The sequence below is a fragment of the Falco punctatus genome (genome assembly GCF_963210335.1).
Source record: "Falco punctatus genome assembly, chromosome: 10".
NCBI lineage: Eukaryota > Metazoa > Chordata > Aves > Falconiformes > Falconidae > Falco > Falco punctatus.
The window spans coordinates 31,232,880-31,256,542 of NC_137590.1; the positions used below are offsets into that span (position 1 = coordinate 31,232,880).

Consider the following 23,663-nt stretch of genomic DNA (forward strand, 5'->3'; position numbering starts at 1 on the left):
AAATTGTACTGCTTTTTGGTATCATATTACTGTGGTCTGCCCTCTCTGAGGGATGTTTGGGTGTTTTGTAAATAATATTTGTAAATAAAGTCCATTTGGATTTGTTAATGTAGTTAATGTCCTTGCTTTGGAGAAACTTGTGCACAATAAGGACGGGGCTTTTGCTTGGGACAGAAGGATTTGGCAGTAAATGGGGATGGGGACATGGGAGCTTGAGTCCCTGGGCCTCAGCATTCCTATTTGTACCATCTGAAAGGAGATGATGTCAAGTGCTTCATCGTAGGTTAAGTCATTCCTTCCAATAGTTGCTCTTATATTTTCTTGGCAACAGTATTGGCCATCTTCTTAGGCCAGCTTGGCTGTGCCATCTCCGCTGGTGTGAGTGGCCCACTGAGCTGTGCTCCCACCAGCTGTGTGGGCAGCTAATGCACCCATCACAGCCTGGCATTGGGGAAGGAAGGACTTCTCTGTGAAGAGCTTAAGGGAAACTGTGAAGTACAATATTGATTGCTCCTGCCTCCTCCACTTCAGTGTCTTCTAACTTTTACCACTCCAAGCAGCCTATTCTGAACAACTGTTCAGAAATATATAAACTATTTTGCATACTCAATATTTCATTTTCAGTACTGCTTAGTATAGCTATGATGTGTAATGTACCTTTAATGTCTCAGTTGCTCTGAATTTTCCTGTTTGGCTGGGTGGGTGATTTCAGAACTCAAAAAATATAAATTTATTTGGTGTAGAGAACAATCTTGTGATTGTTTGGGGTTGTTTTTTTTTTGTCTTTTGGTTTTTGGTTTTGTTTTGTGTGTGTGTTTTTGTGGTGGTTTTGTTTTGGTTTTTTTACAGTTTGGGCTTCCTGGGTGATTTCAAGTGCCATGCTAAGTGTTTTCACTATTCTTAACTCCTTACTAGATGAAGGATTGGCTTGCAATCTGATTTGACTCAGTGCCTTTCAGGCAGATAATTTTTCACTGGAAATTAACTGTGGAACGTTTCAGAGAATCATTGCATGTTTAACAAATGTACATCCAAGCCTCTTGTGCACCAGAAGGAATGTCAGCAGATATAAGTATGTTTAGTCTGAGAGCAGGAGGGTGGACAAGGAAGACATTGTATGAAGTAGTGTAGGTCAAGCAGAGATAGCCACTAGAGACTGAAAGATCAGGGTATTGCTTGCTAAGGTTTAGAATTGTTACTGCTATTACTTGTATTACTATAGCCTCTAAAAGGTATTTCAAAGGAAGGGGATTTCTGAGTTTCTGCAAATAATAATGGAGTAATCTTTGCCTAGTAAAAACTGAACACAGCCTCAGTAGCTCAGAGCCACTGAGAATCTAGACTAAAATCTGCTTAATATATTTGGTTCTGGTGGAGCTAGAAATTAAAATAAGATAAATCTTTCATAAGAGGGGGATGGTAGCTAGCAAAATAAGCAAGTATTGAATTGCAGAAAGTAGGCTCTGGAGCCATTGAAATGCAGGCCTTCCTTAGGAATTCAGTAGCCATGTGTGTAGGAGGTCTTCTGAACAAACTAGCTAGCGCTTTTGGGTATATAGACACCAGATGACATAATAGCCTACTAGGCTAGTCGTGGTAAGCTGGTCTTTTGATTAAAGTCATCATTACAAATGGCCATCTGGAATTCTTGCTCACGGAAGTGAGTGAGTACATACCAAGAGTGGGAACGGTTTCATTGTGCCAGCAGCTTTAGAACTGAACCACTGAGGAAAAAAAATAGTAGTCCATTCAAATGTATCCTTTGAATACAGGTGCTGGCTACAGTTGTATTTTCTGTAGTATGTTGCTTGCAGTGCCTGGGCAAACTTTGCTTTGCTGGCATAGGCAAGAGCAACCTCCCATTAAACTTAGTGGGAGCTGTGCTTGCTGAACTTGGCCCTCTGCCTGCAGAAAATTAAATGCATTGGCAGGTTAGCCAGAGGGAAGTGTTCTTCTATTTGGGGTGCTCGGCACTTATTCTGAGACACTCTGGGCTTGTGGAAAAGAGAAATTCTCCACAATCAGGGCTAGCCAGGAGGACTCAGGCAAATTGCCTCTTCTTTCCTCTTCTGTGTATTAAATGCTAGGAGGCCTGAGAATGGTGCAAAGCATGGTCACTGACGGGCTTAGGATGTGCAGTGGCCTTACCTGCACCTTGGACTTTGTGCTTGTACCCATAATGAGAAGAGCTTTTCCTTTGTTCCTCCCTTCAGGAGGCAGGGGTTTGATAGGGGACATCAAAGTCATGGTTTCAGCCTTTCAGGTGTGGTGGCCACACTAGCATGTATGAAGTGGGGATTGTAACGTGCATGTGCTCATGCATGAAAGCACACCCTTCAGAACCTGGAAAAGAATAGAAGAATGTGTGAAAAGGTCTTCAAATCTAAGACTATTTTTGAGTTATTGCAGTGTGATCGTACTCCCTTCTTTCAGGCTGTGTTTTAGCCCAAATCTGCACTTCTGTAGCTTGTCCTTCATTTGATTTTATTTTTTTTTTTTTTTAATGAATCCCTCTCAATTTGTGAGGGCAGCTGAGCTGTCCTTTCCTGGGATTTTGTGAATTAAAAATACCCACTATCCAAGTGTCTTGAGAGATTCAGTCCCATTTCTGACAATGAGGTAGGCACTTTGTAGTATAAATTCCATTACAAATAACTGGTATTCAGAATTGCTCATGCCTAATATTTTTTTAAAATGGAAATTCAGTCTCCTGCTAGCGTGTTTTAAAAAAAAAAAGTAACTGTGTGCGCAGTTCTGTAAGATGCTGGTTACTAGCATTCCTTGCATTGTATGATGACTTAGAATTCTGCCCACTTCACAAGTATTATCTGGAGTTGCAACACTTCAGTCTCAGAATGTTTACAATAAGAATCTGATGCTGACAAGTATTGTGGAGTATATTTATTCTCTTGCTGTGGATTAAACAATTGATTCTGAAAGATTAAAATGCCCCACCTGCCTTCTTGCACACTTCTGTTTTGCCATGTCAAACAATATAAAATGAATACTGCACTTCCCTCTATCTAATTGAATAATTTACTGTAAATAGCTGTCATTTACTTTAGAGCAGTAGGGGATCATTAGCCAAATGGATGTGAGTAAGTCATGCCTTTAATGCGTTAGAGGGGCCTAAAATGGAATCATCTAAATGGGACCATCAATACAGCATGCTGAATTAAGTCAGAGGCACTTAAAGCTTTAAGTCCTCTTTCTTGTAAATTACATGCTCCCTCGGCAGAAAGGTAATCAAGAACTTGCACAAAATATGGCATCTTTGTTTCAGAGCTTTATTTTTAATGAATAAAATAGTACAATTTAGATGACATGATTGGTAGGTATAACTGTGTTCTGGATTTCCCTTGTTTTAATTACCTCCACTTCTTACTGATTGAAGCCTTCTTGCTTGCAAGCAGCTACTTGTGCTGACTAATATTGGCTCTATTCCATAAATAAGTAAGATAAGCAGGTAATAAAATAGCTTTTCTTGACTTTTATGGGTATGTGACCTGATAATTATCTGCAAAAGTTGGTATTTTGTATATGTAATTTTAAAAAGGTCCCAGTCAACCTTGACTCATAAACTTACAATACATTTTTTGCTTATTTCACCACTGAAGTCAGTGGCAGGGTTGTTGGGTGTTTCTACATGTATGTCTTATTGACAACCCCTGGTCCCATCTAGTTCTTCCATTCTGTTTGCTGTCATCCTGGAAAAGGCTGGTGTTCAGTTAAAATCAGAAGCCAAACTTTCAGTGACATTCCAAGAGGAGGATGCAATACAGGTAGCAGCTGTCTTGAAGTATGAGACTTGATTTTAAAATTTTAATTAATTTTAACTTCGGTAGTTTGTATTAACCATAAGAATGTTCCTTTTTGAAGTTTACTGAGGTCCCTTCAACCTTAACTCTTTGGTGACTATGTGATACCAGCTCCTGAGTCACAGTGACTTTGTGGAAACAAATGGCATGTTTTACAAAACAGCATTTTCCTTCTGAGTTTTGACTTTGCTCTGTTTTATTCTTTATAATCTTTTAGGGGTTCCAGGATGTTAAAGGTTCCTAACCTATTTTTCTGTGTTTATTCCCCTCTTAGTCATCTCCTCTCAGTGGTCAACCATTTCACTTTTTTTAAAAAAAAGAAACAACACACTTTTGTGCACTAGGCATTCCACTCTCACATGTATGAACTCTTCAAGTCTTGGAATTAGATTTGGGCAGATATCTTAAAACCAACTTGATGTTCAAGGAATGCAAGTAAACAATCCCCAACATTATTGCAAATGTAATCTGTTGCTGCACTGAAGAGAGTAAGAGAATTTGATATACCATTACCTCAAAATATGGAAAGGTTAAGTAACTTGCTGTGTAGCGGGGAAGAAGTTGGTGACAAACCTTGTTGTGGAAAGCAGAATGTTTTCCTTATTTTCATTCCCTAGCTGTAACTATTGCACTATGTTTCCTGTAACTGATTCGCCCCCCCCCCCCCCCCCCCCCCCCCCCATTTCTAGCTGAAATGGTTTTTTTTAAAGGTAAATTTATCTTGTGCTTTGAAACTTCTCAGAATCTCTTATGAACTGCTTTCACTTTTATTGGATGAGTCATGAGTCGAAAGCTCTGTCCTGTAGTTCCATCATGAGTAATGCTTAGCATTTTCTTGGGTTCTCTTTTAGAAGACTATTACATTAGAAGAAGAATCTGTTTTTTGATATCTTAATGGACAATTAGGTGGCTGGGCCTCAGAACTGATCTACATTTACCACTGCAGTAATTTAAATTTTTTCTTCCAATTTAAGGATGTAACTTTTTTTCTTCACAGTATGTTGCTGGTCACAGTTCTCCATCTTCAAATAAAAACACTTTGGTTTTGGGGACCGCTGTACAAGTATTGATTCTGCTTTTGGGGACAGTTTTTCACCGAGGTCTCTATTGACAGTAGCTACCACATCTGGCCCCTGTACACAAGCTTCAAGTTACTTATGTGACAGTCAAGTCGTGGTATAGATGGTATGTGGCATCAGGAATCCTATTCTTTCACCTGAGCACTGACGGAGAGAGCTCAGGTGCTCTTGCCCTGAAACCTCTGTGCTGAGTTTTGTCCAGGTATGTGTATCTAAAGAAAAACTAGTACATGAAGTCTACTGCTGGTGGAGCAGGCAGCCTTCCTGACTGCTCAGATGGCAGATCCTTTCTCTTGGATGACAAGGTGCTGGCACATCAGTAGATGGGTATTGGCAATATCTAGCAAGTTATCTGGAATGCCTGGCCCTCAGGTATTTACTGGTATGACATAAGTGTAATTGGCACAGGTGGTTCTTTGGATCCAGCTGAGGTAAATGTTAGCTTGTTGATAGCTTAGGCACTCTGAAAATAATGAAAGCCATATTTTCAGGTGGAATATACACTCTGTCCCCATGAGGGGTTAGGTATGTGTCTGTTTTCTTGCTGAGGCTAATTATTGGCTTTAGTTGCATTGGCAATATTGGGAGATGATGGGTATTTGCAGATGAGCAGAGTTTTCTGAGGCTGATAATGAAAAAAATGGAAATGTATGGAACTCTTAAACGTGTAAATATCTCTAGAGATGACAGATGGAAAAATGCTGGCATTTTAATAGTGAAGTGAGCTTTCAGGAGAGATTTGGACTTTACTTGGCTACTCTTGTAAATAGGAGGTGGACTGCTCCACAGCCCACACATCACAGGTAGCAACAGAAGCAAGCCTGAAGACTGAAGCTTTCAGGGTAATGGATCAGCTTTGTGATCTCTGCTAAGTTTTGGTGCATTTGCACCTGAAACAGTCAACACTAGATTTCTGGGAATAAAAGTTTACAGAAAACTTTCACACTTAAAGATTTCCTTGGTCTTACCAGCCTCATGTTCCTTGAGGGCTAGTAGTACACAGGCTGGCATTGGAATGGAGTAAACAGATTCACATTTGGAAAGCAGTCTAATGTGGAACTGTCTGTTTGACTTTCAGTGAAGTTTTAATGAGCAAGTTCTATGGCATAGTCATAAATAACTACAAAGCTCAAGCCAAAATTGTGAATGAACAAACCACAGTCACAGTTATGTTTTTCCATGGGGAGGAAAAATAAAGTCTGGAAACTGTGGATTCCTAAGCCTAAAGATTAGGAATTCATTGAATTTGGCTGTTAATAGCAAGAGTTTGGCTCTGGGACCTTTGCTTCCAACTAGTTCTGGTGTATGTGTGCCCACTTGTGCCATCCCAAACCATTAAAAACTTGTGGTAATAATAAGAAATATTTATCAAAACATTAGCCCTCTTCTGCAATGAGACTTGTACTGTTGAAAAGATAATTTTTCTCTTTGTTTGATATCACCTTTCAGAAAATTATGAGAACAAATAATACAGCTGTCCTGGAACAGGCTGTGAAGTAGTTCTTTGTGTACTCAAAATCTATGTGCCAGTTCCTTTGTGTAATAGGTTACTGAACACTGGCTGAGGAGCACAGTCAGTTGTTGTAGTTCAGCTGATGGATGCAAAATCGCTGGACTCCAGTAACTTGCTGTGTATCTGGGAGTTAGTAATAGGAAAGATACAGTATGCTTCCGAAGTTGGAGCTTTACTGAGTAAAAGGACTGTGACATGTAGATTACCACTTTGTAAATCAAACTACACAGGTCCCTACTGAGCTACAATATTCATAGAAATGGTAATGTGTAGTACAGAGCCATGATGTATATTGCTATAAGCTGATGGAGCATGTGTTGACGCTACAGCATAGCTGGATTTTAAACAAAAGGCCTAGCACAAAGCACTCTTTGATCTACACTAATGTTTTTGACGTTGTACTGAATCAAAGTGGCAAACCCTGAAGCTCTTTCCCATTTTCACTGAATTCTTAGTCATGCAAACTTTTCATTGATGGACATATTTCTGGAAAAGGGCATCCATTTTTTTTTTTTTTATTCAGAATCAGTAATATTAGAAGCTCTCGGGTCAGCATAGTTCTTCACATGTACACCCATCACCATCCAAACTTTACTTGCCAACAAACAATACTTCTCTCCTTGTGTCTCTTCCTGTTGTTTTGTTGCCTGTACTCTCCTTCTCGGCCCTTCCATACTAAAACTTCAGCCTATGAATTGCGGGGTGGGGGGGGACATTTCAAAAACAAAAAAACCCCAAAACAAAACCAACAAAAAGATCAAACCACAAAACCACATGAAAACTGTCGCATTTCATCAGGTAATACCATAGCAACTGGTTTTTGCTTGGCCTTCTGGAGCACTGCAACCAGAGGCTCAGGAATGCTCATGACACAAAGACTTGGTGCAGGACACTGACCTGAAGAATGGCTTTGCACTTCCTGCTCCAAGCTGTTCGCAAGACACAGTGTGATCTCTGATGTAAATCTAATGTAATGTGTACAGGCTGCATAGTGCCTCTGAGCCTTTAGATTTGCTAGGGATTTCTGGATATGCTCTGGTGACATTACACATGCCCCTGAGATACCGAATATGGGAGTGATCCTACAGAGCAGTTCTGCCTCTAGTCCTGCTGGGGATTTCCTATCTGTGGTGTTATTACAGTTTTTTGGCTCTTTTATGTTGTTTTATGTGAAGGACAGAAGGACAAGACAATACCTTCTGATTCGATACTCTTTGGCAGCAGTTCAAAAATATAAATGCAGTATTTTCTTCTTAAAAAGAGAAAAAGCCCACTGCCGCTTTATTACTTGACCTTTATATAGAATTATAATTACTAGCCAACATGGTTCTGCTGACAGGCCGTCTGGAAGTGTTAATTTGAGTTATTAAAGGAAAAAAGCAAGAAACAGAAACAACACTTTAATGTAGGCTCAAACTTTCATATTTTTTTGTGTATAAGTAATTTTACAAACTTACTCTGACTTTTTTTTTTTTTCAGTTTGTAGCAAGAAGTTTGTGTTTGTCTACTGGATTTGTTGTCTCTAACTAGAAAAGACATGCTTAAATGTAGAGACCGCAATTAGCGAGAAGATAGCCTAGTAAAGGAGAATCACAGTGGAGAGAGCTGGGATCCTTCAAGGTACATAGCTCAACCACACTTGCTTTACATGTTCCTTGGTGTATGTTGGCTCATCTTGTGTGTACTTGTTGCTAAATTGGATCTCCTGTTCTGGTATTCTGTTGCAATAACTTTGACATCTCTCACTTACTTCCTTCCATTTTAACTTTTCTATAGCTCTCTGGCCTTTCTTTCTTTTCCCCAATATATAGAGGAAAAGGGCGGGGGAGGAATTATGATAAACTTTAGTGATAAAAGTAGCAAGTTTCTTAGTAATTCAAATAGGTTATTCAATGACTAGAGAGAGCTATTCTTGGCCTTTTCTGTTTGTGTTAACTTTTAGGTAAATGTGTGTTTATCTAGATTCATCTAAAGCTGGTTTTAAGGTTTTCAGAGTTATGACAAAAGAGAGTAATTGGATATTAACTCCGTAAAATAAAAGAACTTAATGGCTGATGGCAAATATTGTGAAAATACCACCACTGTTTACCATGTAATGCCTTGTGATACTTCCAATAGAGACTTGGCTATTGTGGGCTGTGACCTGAACTAATAATATTGCTTTGTTCATCTCTGTTAAAATGTCAGGTATTTTTTTTTTTTCTTTAGAGGAATATCAATGTAAGTGAAGATGTTTTTCAGACTGCCTGTCTGACTAACTGGAATGGGTATTAAGTAAGACGAAATCCTTTCATTACAGAAAATGGATTGTACACAGAGATATGTGTGAAGATATTATTGTCATCTTTCCTTGCAGTGAGTTACTTGTGTAGGTCCTTGTTCTTTTTCCCTTCATCAAAGTTGTTAAATATAATGTTACTGTCTTCCCTATGTACTTATTTACAGCATTGAACACTGAAGTATTTGAGGCAAGTACAACTTGAAACCGTGTTTAACTTGGAGAAAGAGAAGTTAAAAAGACTTACCCAATTTCCTGCCTGGTAAGGGAGACTTTTTTTTTTTCTTACATCTTTCTGTTTTCAGCTCCTTTTGAAATTTTTTGATGTTTCTAGGGGAAATAATGAATCTTAGCTGTAACTTCATAATGCTTAGCAGCCTTGTGTTAAATAGCAGAAAACCATGGTATTCTGTAGGCATTTCTTCTGAGCAGCGTAGTATATGCTTGTACAACATAAGGTGCAAAATCTGCTTCTGTGTGTTTTTTTTAAACTTCTATTTTTCAACTAGTTGAAATAAAAGCCCTTTTATTTCTGATGTCCCCACACGGACATTGGAGAGACACACGATCCCACCTCCTCTCAGAGATTAAACCCTTTAAACTGGATGTTTGCATGTGGCTATGGTGTCGAGTGTAAATCAGACCAAAGCAGGGGAATTTCACTTGAATTAACTTATTGCCAATCAACACAACCCCCTGACTAGTACAGCCACTGTGGGAAGTGTGGGGGAGAGTGGGAAGTGTGTGGGAGACCCAAACCGCCCTTACTTTTGGGGAGACCTGGGAGGCCGCTGGGTGCCGGCAGCGGTTTCCTCACGGCGCCGGTCAGAGCGGCTGCAGGCTCCTCAGGGGCCCCCTCGCGGCGGCCGCAGATCCCTCGGCGCCGCCCCGGCAGCGCGGGCTGGGCTGGGCTCCCGTTTGCCTCAGGGCTGGCTGCAACCGGTTCGCGCCGGCGGGCAGCGCGCGCGCCCTGTAACGCACGCCCGTGAGGTACTGTGAGGTACTGAAGTGTGCAGCTGGCGTCTCCCCACTTGCTGCTTTGTCTAGTGGCGCGGGGCGGGAAGGGAAGAAAAAAAGGAGGGGGGGGGGGGGGGAAAAGGGCGGGGGGGGAAAGGGGGGAGTTGTTCTTCGGTCTGATGGCAGCAGGGAGTCTTTGAAGAGAAAGCCCTCATAGCACATAGGGGGCATCGAGACAGGCACCGCCGTGACTGAGGGAGATCCAGAGTGAAGAGAGGTGGTCTGAAACCCCGGTGCTTAGTTTATCTTCAGAAACTCTTTTGAAACCAAGAGACCGTGACCAGGAACAGGGATGCCCTTATTGTGAGTGTTTGAATCGAGACCTGTGTTGGTGCAAGTGATGTCAAATTGGCTGTTTGGTTTATTTTAAGAAGTTGGGGGGAAGTGCTACACAGTCTGTCAGAAAGCAAGGGAAGTGTAAATATAGAGGAGTTTTACCTCCCCACATTTTCATGGTAGCAAGTTGCATTAATACTGCTCTGAGAACCAATAAACATTTTTATATGGTGATTTTTCTGCATCACATAAAACCCCAAAATATAGCTCTGGAGTGCACCAACTTGCCGCCTATTATTCAGTTCCTGAACCTCAAAAGCAAATTCTTTTCCAGTGAAGCTGCCTCTAAAATGCTTATTGTTAAAAATGTGACCACTAATCTGTTTGCTCTCATAATCCTGCTGTCTATATAAATCGGTGTGCGCCTTCCAGAAGGGAAGATTTTAAAGACTTTCACTGATACACACACATACATACATACATACATACATATATATATAAAAGCTGCCAACTAAGTGATTAGTCCAGTGGCTTTTTGCCCAAAATAATTTTAAGGTGGGAGGAGGGGGAGGAAAGGTAATCTTAAAATCTGTTATGTCCTGCGCTATCTCCTTATTTGAAGTATTTTCATAATGTAGTCCATGATGATATAAACTCCACCTTTCTAGAGATTTTTATATCTAACTGGGAAAATCTGCTTAAGATATGTTGTGAGAAAACTCATGCCTTGGCAAAAGGATTGACTCTAGTGCACGCGATGACCGATCTCTACCATTCCTAATCTGTGTCATGGAGAAAACTGGATTACCTGGCTAATGTGGCTCTATGCTTTCCCTCCCAGTACCATCAGATCTTCTGGTTGCATTGCAGATATTCTATTTAGTGCATTTCCATATGATCCACTTGCTAGAATGAAGAATTGGAACGAGCAATTCAATATAAATTGCTTTAAAAGCAGATTTTTGCATTGTGGTGATAATAAAGAAAAAATTTGGTATGTTCAAAGAGGGTGTCGTGAAGGCTCTAAAAACAAAGTGAATGAAGGAATCAAACTGTGTATGCAGGTGAATAGGACTGGCTTCAGATTCCTTTTTTTTTTTTTTTCTTCCAGCCCCCCATGCCCCCCTCATGTATTTGCAGGTGACAATGTTGCACTTATGTTATCTTACGATCTAAAAAGTAATGTTCCTTATTGGTAATTTTCAGGTTGATCTATTTGAACTGAGATAGAACTTTGTCTGCTGCTTCTCTTTATTCCCCATCCCATATATTTCTAAGGTATAGCTGTGTACAGTAAGGCTAAAATGAGAAAAACCCAGAACACAAAAGTAGCAGACTTCAGTTTGCACGAATAGCTACATATATATATATATATATATATACACACACATAATACCCTTTTTTATATACACATATATTTATAGAGTAATACAATAACTGTACTATAAAGTAATTTTATATTTTTCTAAAATATAAAATGTCATTTACTATAGTAATGTAATATATGTCATATAAATATATGACATATATGTTACATGTGTGTATATATATATATTCAAGGCCAGGTTGGATGAGGTTTTGATCAGCCTGATCCTAGTGGAAGGTATTCCTACCCAACCCCAGGGGGCTGGAAGCAGATGATCTTTAAGGTCCCTTTCAACCCAAACAATTCTATGATACATAAAAAGGGGTATTGTCAAAGATAAAGACTTGTTTAAAATGAGATCCTCTCTCTGCAGAAAATAGAAAAGATGGGTAGAAATATGCATTAAAAAGAAAACCCTGTGTGAATAAAAATGGATTTGTGCTTCAGATTGTACTTGAAGTGTGAGACCTAAACTACTCAGCAGTGCTTCCTCTTTGATTATTGGTTCTGCAAGAGCAGCTAACATGAATGAATGCTGCAGGCAGCGTCTGTTCCCACCTTTTCTAGTTTTAATTTTGCATTCTAGGACTGCGGTACATGCATCTGTAGATATGATCCCATGCTAATACAACCTGTTTTAATACATTGTTTGAAGTACTCTTGATTTCCTGTTCCTGGTTTCATGGCTGCTTAGATTTGTGACACCCAGCTTAATTCTGAGTTGGCTTTTACTATTGTAGTTAATTCATGCCTACATAAACCTGTTATAATGCAAAATGACAATGGGATCCTGAGTCCTCAAATGGTTAGTGTGAAAAACTTGTGATGAGACCGGATGTCTTGCTGAAGGACAGAGTGTATGTATTTACTTTCTGACCTATCACATAAATGCTGTCAGAATTTTGCTCTTAATTTGATATGTAGCGTTCCATTAAGTTATTCTGTGTACCAGGAGAATAATAACTAATGATGCCCAGACTCCTAGAATTGTAAAATAGGGACAGGCACTGTTTGGCAGAACAGAGAGTATACTTTACTACAGACAGGAACTGTTCATATTAATCAAGGGATATCTAGTCTGAAATTACTTTTAGCTAATGACTTCTTATTCTCAGGCTAACCGTATTACTTACAGGTAACGTGCTTTTCTAATTCTGATGGTTATTAATAATCAAAGGCTAGATGCATGAATTTGTCTTTCAGAAAGAGAACTGATACTCTTGATTGACCTTATTTTAAGATGTTCTTAGTGTTGAAATTATGATGTTAGGGGTTAGGAATGGGGTGGTGAAAGTTCATGGATTTGCCTTTTGATTTAAACCTTTACAAAGGTGGACACGTGTGTAGGGAATGAGCTAAAAATTGTGAACTTAACTGTGCGTTTCAGAGCTTAATTATTTAGGACAGAATTTTGTGATGAACTTCTTTGGAGCCATCAGTAGCAGGAATAAATGAGTCATGCTTATTTCACCTTGAATACCTGCTGTTACTGTGATACTATTGGACATGGATGCGTTTCTAACAGAATCCTGACTGCTAAAATCCTCCTAATTTCTGCCTTGTTAAATATAAGCTAACAAGTTGAATGATGAAGAAATTTAAAATGGGGGACTTTACAAGATGCAATCTGTTTTCTTTGCAGTAATAACAAATTTTGTAGAAGGCTAAAAAGCCGCGTTGCACGGTAGAAGCTGCTTTCCAGTGCTAAACAGACTTGAGCAACAGGAGGCTACTACTAGCAGGGAGTTCCTGTAGGGCAGGAGCAGTGTGCCGTTGTGGAACCAGTTTTAACAGCTTCCAGTTACATTGCTGTACTAATGAAGCATTGCGCAGGTTTCACAGGTGCTGCCAAGGCCGGTGTAAGTTAGGATGAGATGATGACTCCTTTAACTTATTGGTGGGCTGGTTTGAGGGTTTTTTTCAAGCTGCTTCTAGTTCTCTGTGTCAGTTGCCAGCATCAGGGCCTGGTGCTTATTTATATACAAGTTCCCTCTTCCTGGTGGTATGTTTTTTGGGGGGTTTTGGCCATGAAGGTCACATCTTCTGCTGCTACTGCTTTTTTTCTGTGAGCAATGCTTTATGTGCTGTTTCAGGTGTGATGCTTTGTTCTTGTTGTGTGTAGTTCTCTGAAAGCAAGTTTTGGCTGTCTTTGATGGGACTGAAACGTGGTTGGTGGTCTGCTTATGTACATCTATCCACTAAACATGAGGAAATAACATCTTAAAATCCAATTCAGTGTTGACATGGCAAAGAGAAAAATGATAGGACACAATGAGAGACTGCTGCCTTGAATACATCCAGTTCCATATACACACACTGGTATCTACCAGAGGAATTAAAGCAATTATAAATTGCTGTTTATAACTGCAATACAAGTCTATGTGCAGACATTTATCTAAAATCCTATGTAAGGTATTAAAAAAAAATCCTTATAATAGTCCAAGAATGACAATTTTATTATTTCAGCATGTGTCGCTTAGACTTGTACCAAAATGACCAACATCACGAACTACAAGTAGTGTTGCTTTGCTTGGTACAAGTTTGCCTAGGCGGCATCTCTGACCAGTTTTGAGCCTGGCTAGTGGCCACTGAAGCCAGTGGGGAAAAACCCCAAGTTAATCTCCCTGTACAACTCTGCTAATGTTGCCTATTAGTATGTATATACTTAATATATAAATGTGTGTATATATATATGCATAATATATATGTAAGCTTTGTATATATATGTTTTTAAGAAAACTGAAGTTGGATGGGTTGTTTTAATTGGTCATTAGGAGAAAGGTCTCTGACTTCAGGCACTATTTCAGATCTGTAGGTCTGCTTGCTGCCACACTGTCTCCACCATCTGTGAGGAAGCAGCTAGTGGGAAGGATTGAGAGACATGGGTGTATGCTTGCAGTCTTTGTGTGGGCGCATGGACTCATGTGCATACCACCTGTTTTAGTTGTGTATAACTGTTGTGTGAAAGGTATTAATTTCTTGGTGCCTCTGCACAGAGGTTCAGACAGAAGTTGCAGCAGAGGCTGTGGACATTGCCCTACCTGTTTTTCAGTCCCTCAAAGAAAAAGCCTCAGAGAGGCTATCATGGTGGATTGCTGGTATATGTGGTTTTGTTAGTAACAGTGTGTCTCTGTTCTTCCATGTCAGTTGTCTTGTATTTGCCAGAGTAAAGAAGCCTTTAACCCTAAATAGGATTTTTTTTTTTTGTAAAGGTGAAACATTTTGATGTTTCTGAAAGCTGCTTGCTTTGACTTAAGGCGATGCTTAGGGAGTCATTTACATGGTCAGCTGTAGTAGGAGATGCTGACTAAGCTCAACACTGTGTTGTGGCCTTTAATAAAAAGCAGCATCAACTAAATAGAAGGATTCATCAGTCCTGTCGTGGTTTTTACTAGGAAGTATGGTTGTACCCAGAAAGATGAATGAGAACACCAAAAACTGAACATCTGCCATTGAGCACCATTATCACCAAGTACACAGAGGAGCCATTTTGAGCAGGACCAGCCTGTACCATATCAGTTGCTGGGGCTCAACCTCTCTTGTAGTCATGGGTTTAGGCAGGCTTTGCTGTCCTGGGGGTACATTTGGTCCTCTGACTGACTGCCAGGTGCTTAAGGAGAGTACTTCCTCTTGTTGTCTACATTAATTTAGGCTTAAAGATTTCAGCTAATATATAATCATAGACTTGAGACAGATTGTTTGGTTAAGATATTGGTGTGGCATATTGTTGTTGTTCCTGGAGCGTAAGTAACCTCTAAGTAGGAGTTGATCATGGTTTTAAAGGCTCTCAGCCATAATATAAATGTGTGTTTTGTGGGAAGACAGCATGTAAAAAAGCTGCGTTTTTGTCAGGTTTCTAATTTATAGGGAACACTGACATGCAATAACCTAATTTATGTCTGTGTACATTATGTCACTGATCACAAGTAATGGAGTACAAGCAGATGCTTTGATCTGTACGCGTAGAAATCATTAGTGGTCTGAGCTAATGGTGAAGTAGCTTTAGCTTGCCAAAGGGAAGCTGTTGATTTTGTGTTGGTAGCATAAGAAGGTAAATCTTGTGCCTGATGCTGAGCGGAAAGAGATAGCTGGTGTCCATGAAGTCTGTACTTCTACAGGCTGAAAGACTATTTTCTTGGTCCTTTACATGGTAGTATATAGCAGAGGAAAACTTAATCAGCAATTAAGATTTTATGCAGATGTGTTCATCTTTGATTAAGGGTGTCTTCTCCAAATGAAGATGGTGATAATTGGCTATTTCCAGTAAATCTGATTATATGATTATTTGTATTTAATGATCTTAAGTATCTTTGACAAAGAAAAAAATTATGCTAGTAAAAAGTATTCCAGTTGTTAGTGAAGTCTGTGTATCATATGCTAAATGCTTAAAAAAACCCAACAACAGGAAGCTTGTTTTTCAAATCTTGGTGTGTCATGGGAGCAGAATACATACTAATATTTTCATACTTGGGTATCTGAAGTTTTCAGGCACAGTCTATCAAATATTTGCGATCTTTCTAAATCAGAAAATTAAGTAACGCTTAAATTGCCATTTTTTTTTCTAAGCAGATTTCTCCCGTATTTCAATATACTCTTTCATTAGATGGATGGACTAAGAAGATTAAGTTTATTTCCAGGAAAGTTTAGGGGGTAGGGAGGAAAACAGGATGACACAGTCTCCAAAGCAATCTGGTGATAATACTGGATGGAGTGTGTGAGTGCATTACTTTGGTTGAAATACTTTTATGTACTCAGGACAATGTTAGTGGGATCTTGGGGGGAAAAAAACAGGGACATGCATTAGCAACAAGATCAGTTTGCTAGCAAAGATGCTGAGGACCACTCTGTGTCAATTAAGAGCAATTTGGAATGGCAAATATCTTAAATGATGGCTGACTCAGCTTGCAGAATGTAGGCAATAACCAAATGGCAGAATTTCACAAGTGGCTAAATCAAAAACATTCTGTCTTATCTGGTGACACAAACAGTGTTAATTTCCTGTGTAAAGTATTTTCTCCAAGAGAGATCCATCAATCTCAATTTTTTCTTCATATCTGAGAAAGCATAATTTTCTCACTGTTCCTGTCTCCTCCTTGTTCTTCTTGAGTCACAGATTAATCTTTTCCTTCAAATATTTTGCATTAATTTTCCTCTAGCGGTGTGAGTGAGTGGGAATGACTTCACCTTTTTTTGGTAGGATAGGCCCTCTCTGGCTTTCGCTGAGGAATATGCATTGATCTGTAGTAGGTAATACCCTAATGTAAGATGGGACTAATTGAAAGAAGAGGAAGGGAGACTGCATGACTCCTTTTGGCAAAAATGGGGAGGCTCTCTTTCTCCTTTCTCCTTCTGTCTTGCCTCTGTAGTACAATAATGTTTGGATGCATCTCTTGGTCACCAGGTATAAAGGAAAAAGATGTGTACAGCATTTCAAATTAAAAGAAAAATGAAATCATTTACCATGGAAGGAAGGAGCCAGTACTTCAGTAACTTAGACATCAAGGGCCTTTCTTTAAATGTAGTGTAAAATGATCCTGAAATCATAATATACACTTGCTTTCTTTCATGAGAATGATTGCAATAACCTGAAGAATTACAATCATACTAAATCTATTTCCTCCACAGTTTAAGTTAATTCAAAATAAATTAGGCTAAAAAATAACTCACTATAAACTCAGCAATGTTCAACCCAGATGACTCTGACCTGTGCAATAGTCCAAGAAGTTCAGGAATATGTAAACCCTATGTTCCTTATGCCTTGAAATTTACTTAGTGGCCTTCATTATCTGCTGGAGTTGTGTGGTAGTCTGAGGAAAAGATGCCTTTTGAATTGTTGTTAATGAGTTGGCTTCAGAGATCAGTAGGAGAATGCCATGCCACCCTGGGCTGAAGAGGTCTGAGTTTCCCTGGATTTACTAAATTACTTTTTGTTTTTTTTTTCTAGATTCCAGCCTATGGAGAGGTGCACATGAAAATAGGATAAATATGGCTTTTAAGGGCGAGGACCACTTAGATTCCCTTCCTTTACCAGTTCAGCGGTGAGTGGTGCACTCTGTCATCCAGACTTGAGTGATTAAATGCTTCTAAGGCTGCAGTTGCACTTTGAGGATGCAAACATGCTTAAAAACTCATTTTTAAACTCAGGTTTAGGTAATGTTCATACAAAATGTTGAGAATTAATGTGGAAATCTGGGATGTATTTCTCAAGGCATTTGCAAATTTGTATACCTGAAGTCTGGTAAATCATGACAGTGAATATGCAGTCATTTTAAATGGATGAACACGTTTGCAGTAGAGATGCAACTGTTATTTACTGGATCAGTTCTTTGTCGTGATGGAAATAGCTGGAACTTGCTGCACTATATTCACAGTTTTCAGCTATCTTCAGAAATTTCTTTAACCTGGTGAACTTTCTTTAGGTGTAGCTATGGTAATGATACAAAGCTTGTAGCATAATCTCTCCAGTCTATGGTGCCCTGGGGGGATACGAGACATTGGTGACTTTAATCAACAAGTTTTTAAAATCTGGCTGTTGGTTAGCATCTAGTAGCTGTATCTGTGTAGTATAGTTTCAATTCTAGCATAATAGAGGTTCCATGAAAAGAAAAAAAAAAAAAGTAATGAATACAGCTTCTACATCCTCGGTGAACTACAGTCTTGATATGTAGCAGAACTCTTTGGGTTCTTTTTTTTTTGGGGTGGGGGTGGGGGTGGGGTCTGCTGCATGCAGGAATAAAATCAGAAATAAAAAGGATTGAAACTTCAGTCTTGCTCCTAGTCTTCTTTGTTCAGGTCAGATTGTAATTCTTTATCATAATTAACTTGCTGCTGACATGCAACCTCAAAATGAAATGCTTTTCTTCATTGGGAATTTGGTATTTCTCTACATTTCCCTACCAGAGTCTTCCAGCTGATACTTTGGTAATGCCATGAAGTTCACAGTCACAGTAAAATCATAAGTATATTGTCTTCTGGAAGAAATACTGTGTGGAGGAACATGGTTTGGGGATCTCGGGTGCCAAGCTAACTGGTACTGTTCATTAGATTCTGGCCACAACTTGCCTTGGAAATAAGTGAGTCCTAGGAGCCCTGAATACCCCAGCATGGAGTGGACTAGCATAAACAGCAGTGAGGTATCCTGCCTTGTTTCATTTTCTTCCATGGGATGGAGCCATGGAATATCACTTCAGATGCACACAGTAGTGAAGACAGACTAATGACTTTGCTATGCAAATACTCAGGCTAACCCAATGGTCAGATGAGGTGACAGACATAGGGGTTGATTGCTTGGTGATAACTATTGGGTTCCAGAAGTTGAATCCTGGATCCAAGGTCCAAGTAGTTGTTAATGCTAACTTCTATGCCAAGAACTTAGGTTGCAAAATGGACCAGTAAAGCCACTTATTACAGTAGCAAACTAGCTGCAAAGGGAACCAAAGGCAGTAGGTTCTGTGGGTGACAAGGGCTGATCCAGGTTGGTGGTGCAAATTTTGTCTCCCAATACATAAAAGGAGAAATTAGCTGCAGGCTCTCTATGCTAACACCTAGAAATGTGGAGTAAGAGTAACGTGTGCAGCACTCAAAGGTAACGGCAACACAGAACTGCAAAGCCTTGAATTTTGTAAGCTAGAGATTTCTGGAAAAGGAAACTGTCTGCAGGTCAGTTCTACTGCATTCAGGGAAGCAGAACTCTGCCATGCTATGTGAACAAAACCATGCCACCTTACTTTGACTCTGTGCTACCATGTATCTTAGCACAAGCAGTGGTCTGGCCCAGGCCTTACAGCAAACACTACGCTCTGGCAAACAGCTTGGCTCAGCAGGGCAATTCTATATAGTGAAACTTAAAAATAAATAAATATCCCCTCACCTTCAAGAAAATAAAAAGCTCTTATTTTCTGTTGTTATTTTTAAAGAGAATCCTTTTTCCCTTTGAGTTATTTATGAGAAAGCCCATGTAACAAGATGGGCAGGCTGAAGTTGTCGGTGGTGGTGCAGGTGAAGGCACAGGTAGGCAGGAACTGAAAATGAGGAAATACATTTTTAATCTAAGAATTTTGCAGAAATAACACAGTATGGACTAGATCAATAAAGCCCAGGAATTGTACAAAATGCTTCTCTTGATTATTTGTTTTTAAACAGTCAACATAATAGCTTTTCCAAAGAAATGGAATTTATGTGAGATTAAGTTGTTTCACTGGGTTGGAGAAAGGAGTGATATGAATCCTATAGGGATTTTCAAAGGATTAAGTCAGGTTTCAAAAGAGTTAACAAGATTCAAGTATTATGTATTTATTGTCCCTGTAGCCAAACATAGGATGTATGCCTGTCTAAGGATTCCAGGTCATACTTCTGCTTTTTCTGAGGGGGACTTGAATTCACTTAAGGGCATACACTGTTGTGTCCTGTCACAAGAAAAAGGTAACACAAATCCAGCTGAGTTTAGTCCTGTGTAGCACCACAACTATGTCTGGCTTCATATTTAGGTCAGAATCTTTCAGGAGTAAAAGCAGACACATCTCCAAGCAACAATATCTGATACATAGGAAAAGTGTACCATACACATATGAACTGATTCCAAGTGTTTCCACAGCAGCTATTAAAGTCAAGTTATCTTGGTTGTATAAGGAATTTAGAGCTGGGGACTGAAACCAAGTCTCTATGCTGCATGAATCATTTACACTCTTCTCTCACCTCAGATTTTGTGGGAAATCACAGCTTGTATTGGAAAGTCTCTAGGGTATTGAGTCACTGTGCTGGTGGTTTTCTAACATACTGTCAGACCTGCTTTCTCTAATTGACATCTAGACTGCTATGGATACAGTATTTAAAACTATATCCTGAGGAAAAAACAATAATTGTAACAAACTTTATTTTTTGTTTCAGCACGTTAGGAACTTAAAATTAGTGATGGTTTTGACTCTTAGGAGTGAAAAGAGTTGGAAGTGGATCACTTTTCTAAAGAATTGATCTAGTTACTCTCAAAAATCTGTCAGTAGTCCTACACAAAGCACTTTACAGGACCATAAAAAATAATCTGTTGCCCTAAGTGATGGCCAGTTCACTACTGCCTGTGAAGTGTGGATATATTCCTTAGAGATGCGTGTATCCCTGTTCTGCAGTAGTTATTTTAGTATAGCTTTTGAAAAATGTCATGACTCTTTCCTCACATCTTTCTATTGGTATTGTTTTTCCATATTTCTGGTGAAGTTTTTCCAGATGGGAAAGCCAATGTAAAAGAAGCTGCCTTTCTTTTCTTCTCCCCCTGCCCTGTCTAATGAAAGTTCATTGGCCTTTTTGTTTTCTTAAAGTTAAAATTGTAAATTACACAGGGTTTTTGTTGTGATCATGGTTTCTTGTACTTTCCATGTGGGATGGTAAACTAAAGTCAACATTTGGAGCGCTGAATCTGAAGTAATTCAGCTAAAGAAAAAGTACTCATAACAAGAAGTGAAATAGGACACTGGTTTTGCTTCTTAGATTACATGTTCAGTTCAGTGTTGCACCTGTGAGAAATACAGTATGATTAGACATTTTTGAAAAAGGAATAAAGGAAGTTCTTGTACAGAAATCAGGTAAAAACCCCATTGCCACTGCCACCACCAAAAACCCCCAAACAATATCAAAATCAACCAACCAACCAAACAAAAAACAAACCAAAAATCCCAAACTGATAAAACCCCTTATCTTGCTGAAAGATGTTGAAATTTGGACTATATATCTTGGAGGTACTCTGGAAAATGAAGTGGGTGTGGGGCCAGAGAGAATTTGTCTTCCTTATCCTCAAAAATACAGCACTGCTAGACTGTTTAATACATTGTCTAAACATCCTTACAGCTTCAAAAATGAATGATGATACTGGAAGTTATAATTTCAACTTCCATACAAACCAAGGGCCATGCTGATTCTTTAAAGGTTTGGGGTTTTTTTTTTGGTTTATAAAAGGCCAATACTTTGTGTATGAGGACTAGTAAGTTTAACCTAATAGTTGTCTAGAATTAGTTCATTTTTCCTGTTTTTAATACTATTATTTTGTTATTTTCTGATGGAAGTTTACATCAACATTGGGATATAGATGAGAATTTTTATCACTGCTTCAGATGGAGGTGAGGCAGAGAAAGAAGGCAAACCTTTCAAATATAGGTACTTGTGGTTAAGTCCTCTGTAGAATTTCATCTCTCAAAATCACTTCCTTGATTTGATACCCTAAAGCTGGAAAAGTTTGCCATAATGGACTTCTGTGGCAGAGCCAAAAATAGAATCTAGCTTTCCTGTCTCCCGGTTCTTAACCAAAAGACAGTCCTTCCTCCTTTTGTTACTTTCTTCTTTTTTTTTTTTTGTTGAACTAAAGAACATTGTCCTATGAAAGAACAATGAATGAGGTCATGCCATGCATATTTATAGCCCTGCATTGCTCTTTAAAAGGTACTATGTATCTGCAGGTGTTCTGGTAACTTCTGTAGAGGATCTACTTGGGTGTCCTGTTATGTAAGTTCAGATTAACATGTCCTCTGTTATTAAGTATATCAGTGTTAGAATATCTGTCAGCTTTTAAGAAATCTTTCCAGTATGCCTTTTGGGTTTTTTTAGCCTACTTCTTACTCATCTTAAGTTTTTCTATTTATTGCAGTTTTATTTTTGTATATCTGCATGGTAGGTAGTGGGATAGCTGGAGATCTCCTCACTGTGCATGCATGCTGTCTCTGGTGAAAGGAGCTGTACAAGCTGTAGTGACTATATCTGGTCTGTACACTATGTAAAACATGATGGAAATCACTGAACATGGGAGATTCATAAAATGACTTCAAAAATCCTGTCATAGGCATGACTTTACAATGAAAGCAAGAATATGGTTGATTTAACAGAAGTATGTCTTTTAAGTCCAGGTAGAATTATAACCATCTTGCCTCAAACTCAAGTACCCTGAAATAGATGGAGTAAAAAAATACCACCACCACCACCCGCACCCCCCCCCCCCCCCAAACCAAAAAACAACCAAAACCAAACCACCACCACCAAAACTCCCCCCAAAACAAACAAACAACCCCCATGACCAAACCCAGTAGCTGGTATTTGCCAGTGTAATTCACAAAAATCGATGTGTTCTTCAAGTTCAGATTTGAAACATTTTCAGAAATAATAGTTTGTGCTGAGGAATGTGTTTCTCTAACATGCAGCAAGAACAGGGCCTTAGGAAGGTCTGTGCAAGAAGCCTTCACATAGCTGAGATGGCAACATAGCAACAGAACTATTGCAAGGCTTACACTGCGATGGCTCTTGAGTTAACAGTAGCTTAAGGTACTGAGACCTAGTTTGGAATTGACAGATAAAGTTTGCTGAAGGCTGAGACTTGAAATACAAGCAAGAGAAATTCAGAATTTCTATGCTGCAGAAACTGCATTGGATTCCACTTGTTTCTCTGCCAAATTAGGGTGACAGACTTGCAGAACTTTACGGAACATATGGGCATATGAGATGAAAAATATAGCACTGTAAAATGGATTTTTTTTTTTAATAACTGAAACTGCATTTCTCATGCAAGGAAACCCAATGCTTGGCAAAATATTCCTAGGAAGGAAGATATATGGTTAAAAACAAATAAAAAATCTTTGTAGAGTAAGATACGTTTCTACCTGTTCAGGAACTGAATTGTTTCAAGGACTATTCACATCAGATTTTGCTTCTGGAGCTTCCTGTGGCTGAGAAGAGGTCTTTTAATAACAAACTGAGTTTGAGGTATAAGATATGTGAAGAGCCTTTCAACATATTTAATCTTGTGTTCAGAAGTTTTTTATTAAGAAATAGAACTCCAAATAAGGCTGTCAGGAAAAGAATGAATCCACCTACTGGGTTTCTATCCCTGGAGTGTCTAAAATTTCACAAATACTTGGTGATTTAGTTCTCAAGAGTTGAAGGCAGGGAAATTATGTTATCCAGTCATAAAAATTGAGTCTTGGCCAAAATTGCACAGATATTTTCCTTTTTATTCGGCTAGTCAATGATTCTTGCCCCTTGTATTCTGTAAGTGATGGGAATCTAGGTTTTGATGCCACCTGTTCATCTGGCCTGAGGTCAAGTGAAGCTCTGGTTTTGACTGAATTTTGGGCAGTAACTTGTTTGGTTGCATGTCAGTTCATTGAAACATTTCCTTTTTGGTTAGCTACCTATTTTCTTAGATATGAACCTCTCAACTAAATGATTCTTAGGGATTAGGCTTCTGTAAATAACCTGAATAAAGGTTATTCCCATTTAACTCATTCTGGTCTATTCTTTTTTTAAACTATCTGTTCTTGTTACCTTTCTACTTTGTATCTGC

General features: G+C 39.0%; 1 protein-coding gene across 2 annotated transcripts in view; it reads left to right on the top strand.

The window, feature by feature from the left end:
* Positions 1–23,663, top strand: part of INSC (INSC spindle orientation adaptor protein) — a 213,932-nt gene that overhangs the window by 45,174 nt on the left and 145,095 nt on the right. For both annotated transcript variants that reach the window (XM_080404757.1, XM_080404756.1), the window contains exon 3: positions 17,292–17,385. In XM_080404757.1, coding sequence (XP_080260883.1) covers positions 17,333–17,385 — 53 coding nt within the window. In that variant the 5' untranslated portion in view covers positions 17,292–17,332. The remainder of the gene's footprint in view (positions 1–17,291; positions 17,386–23,663) is intronic.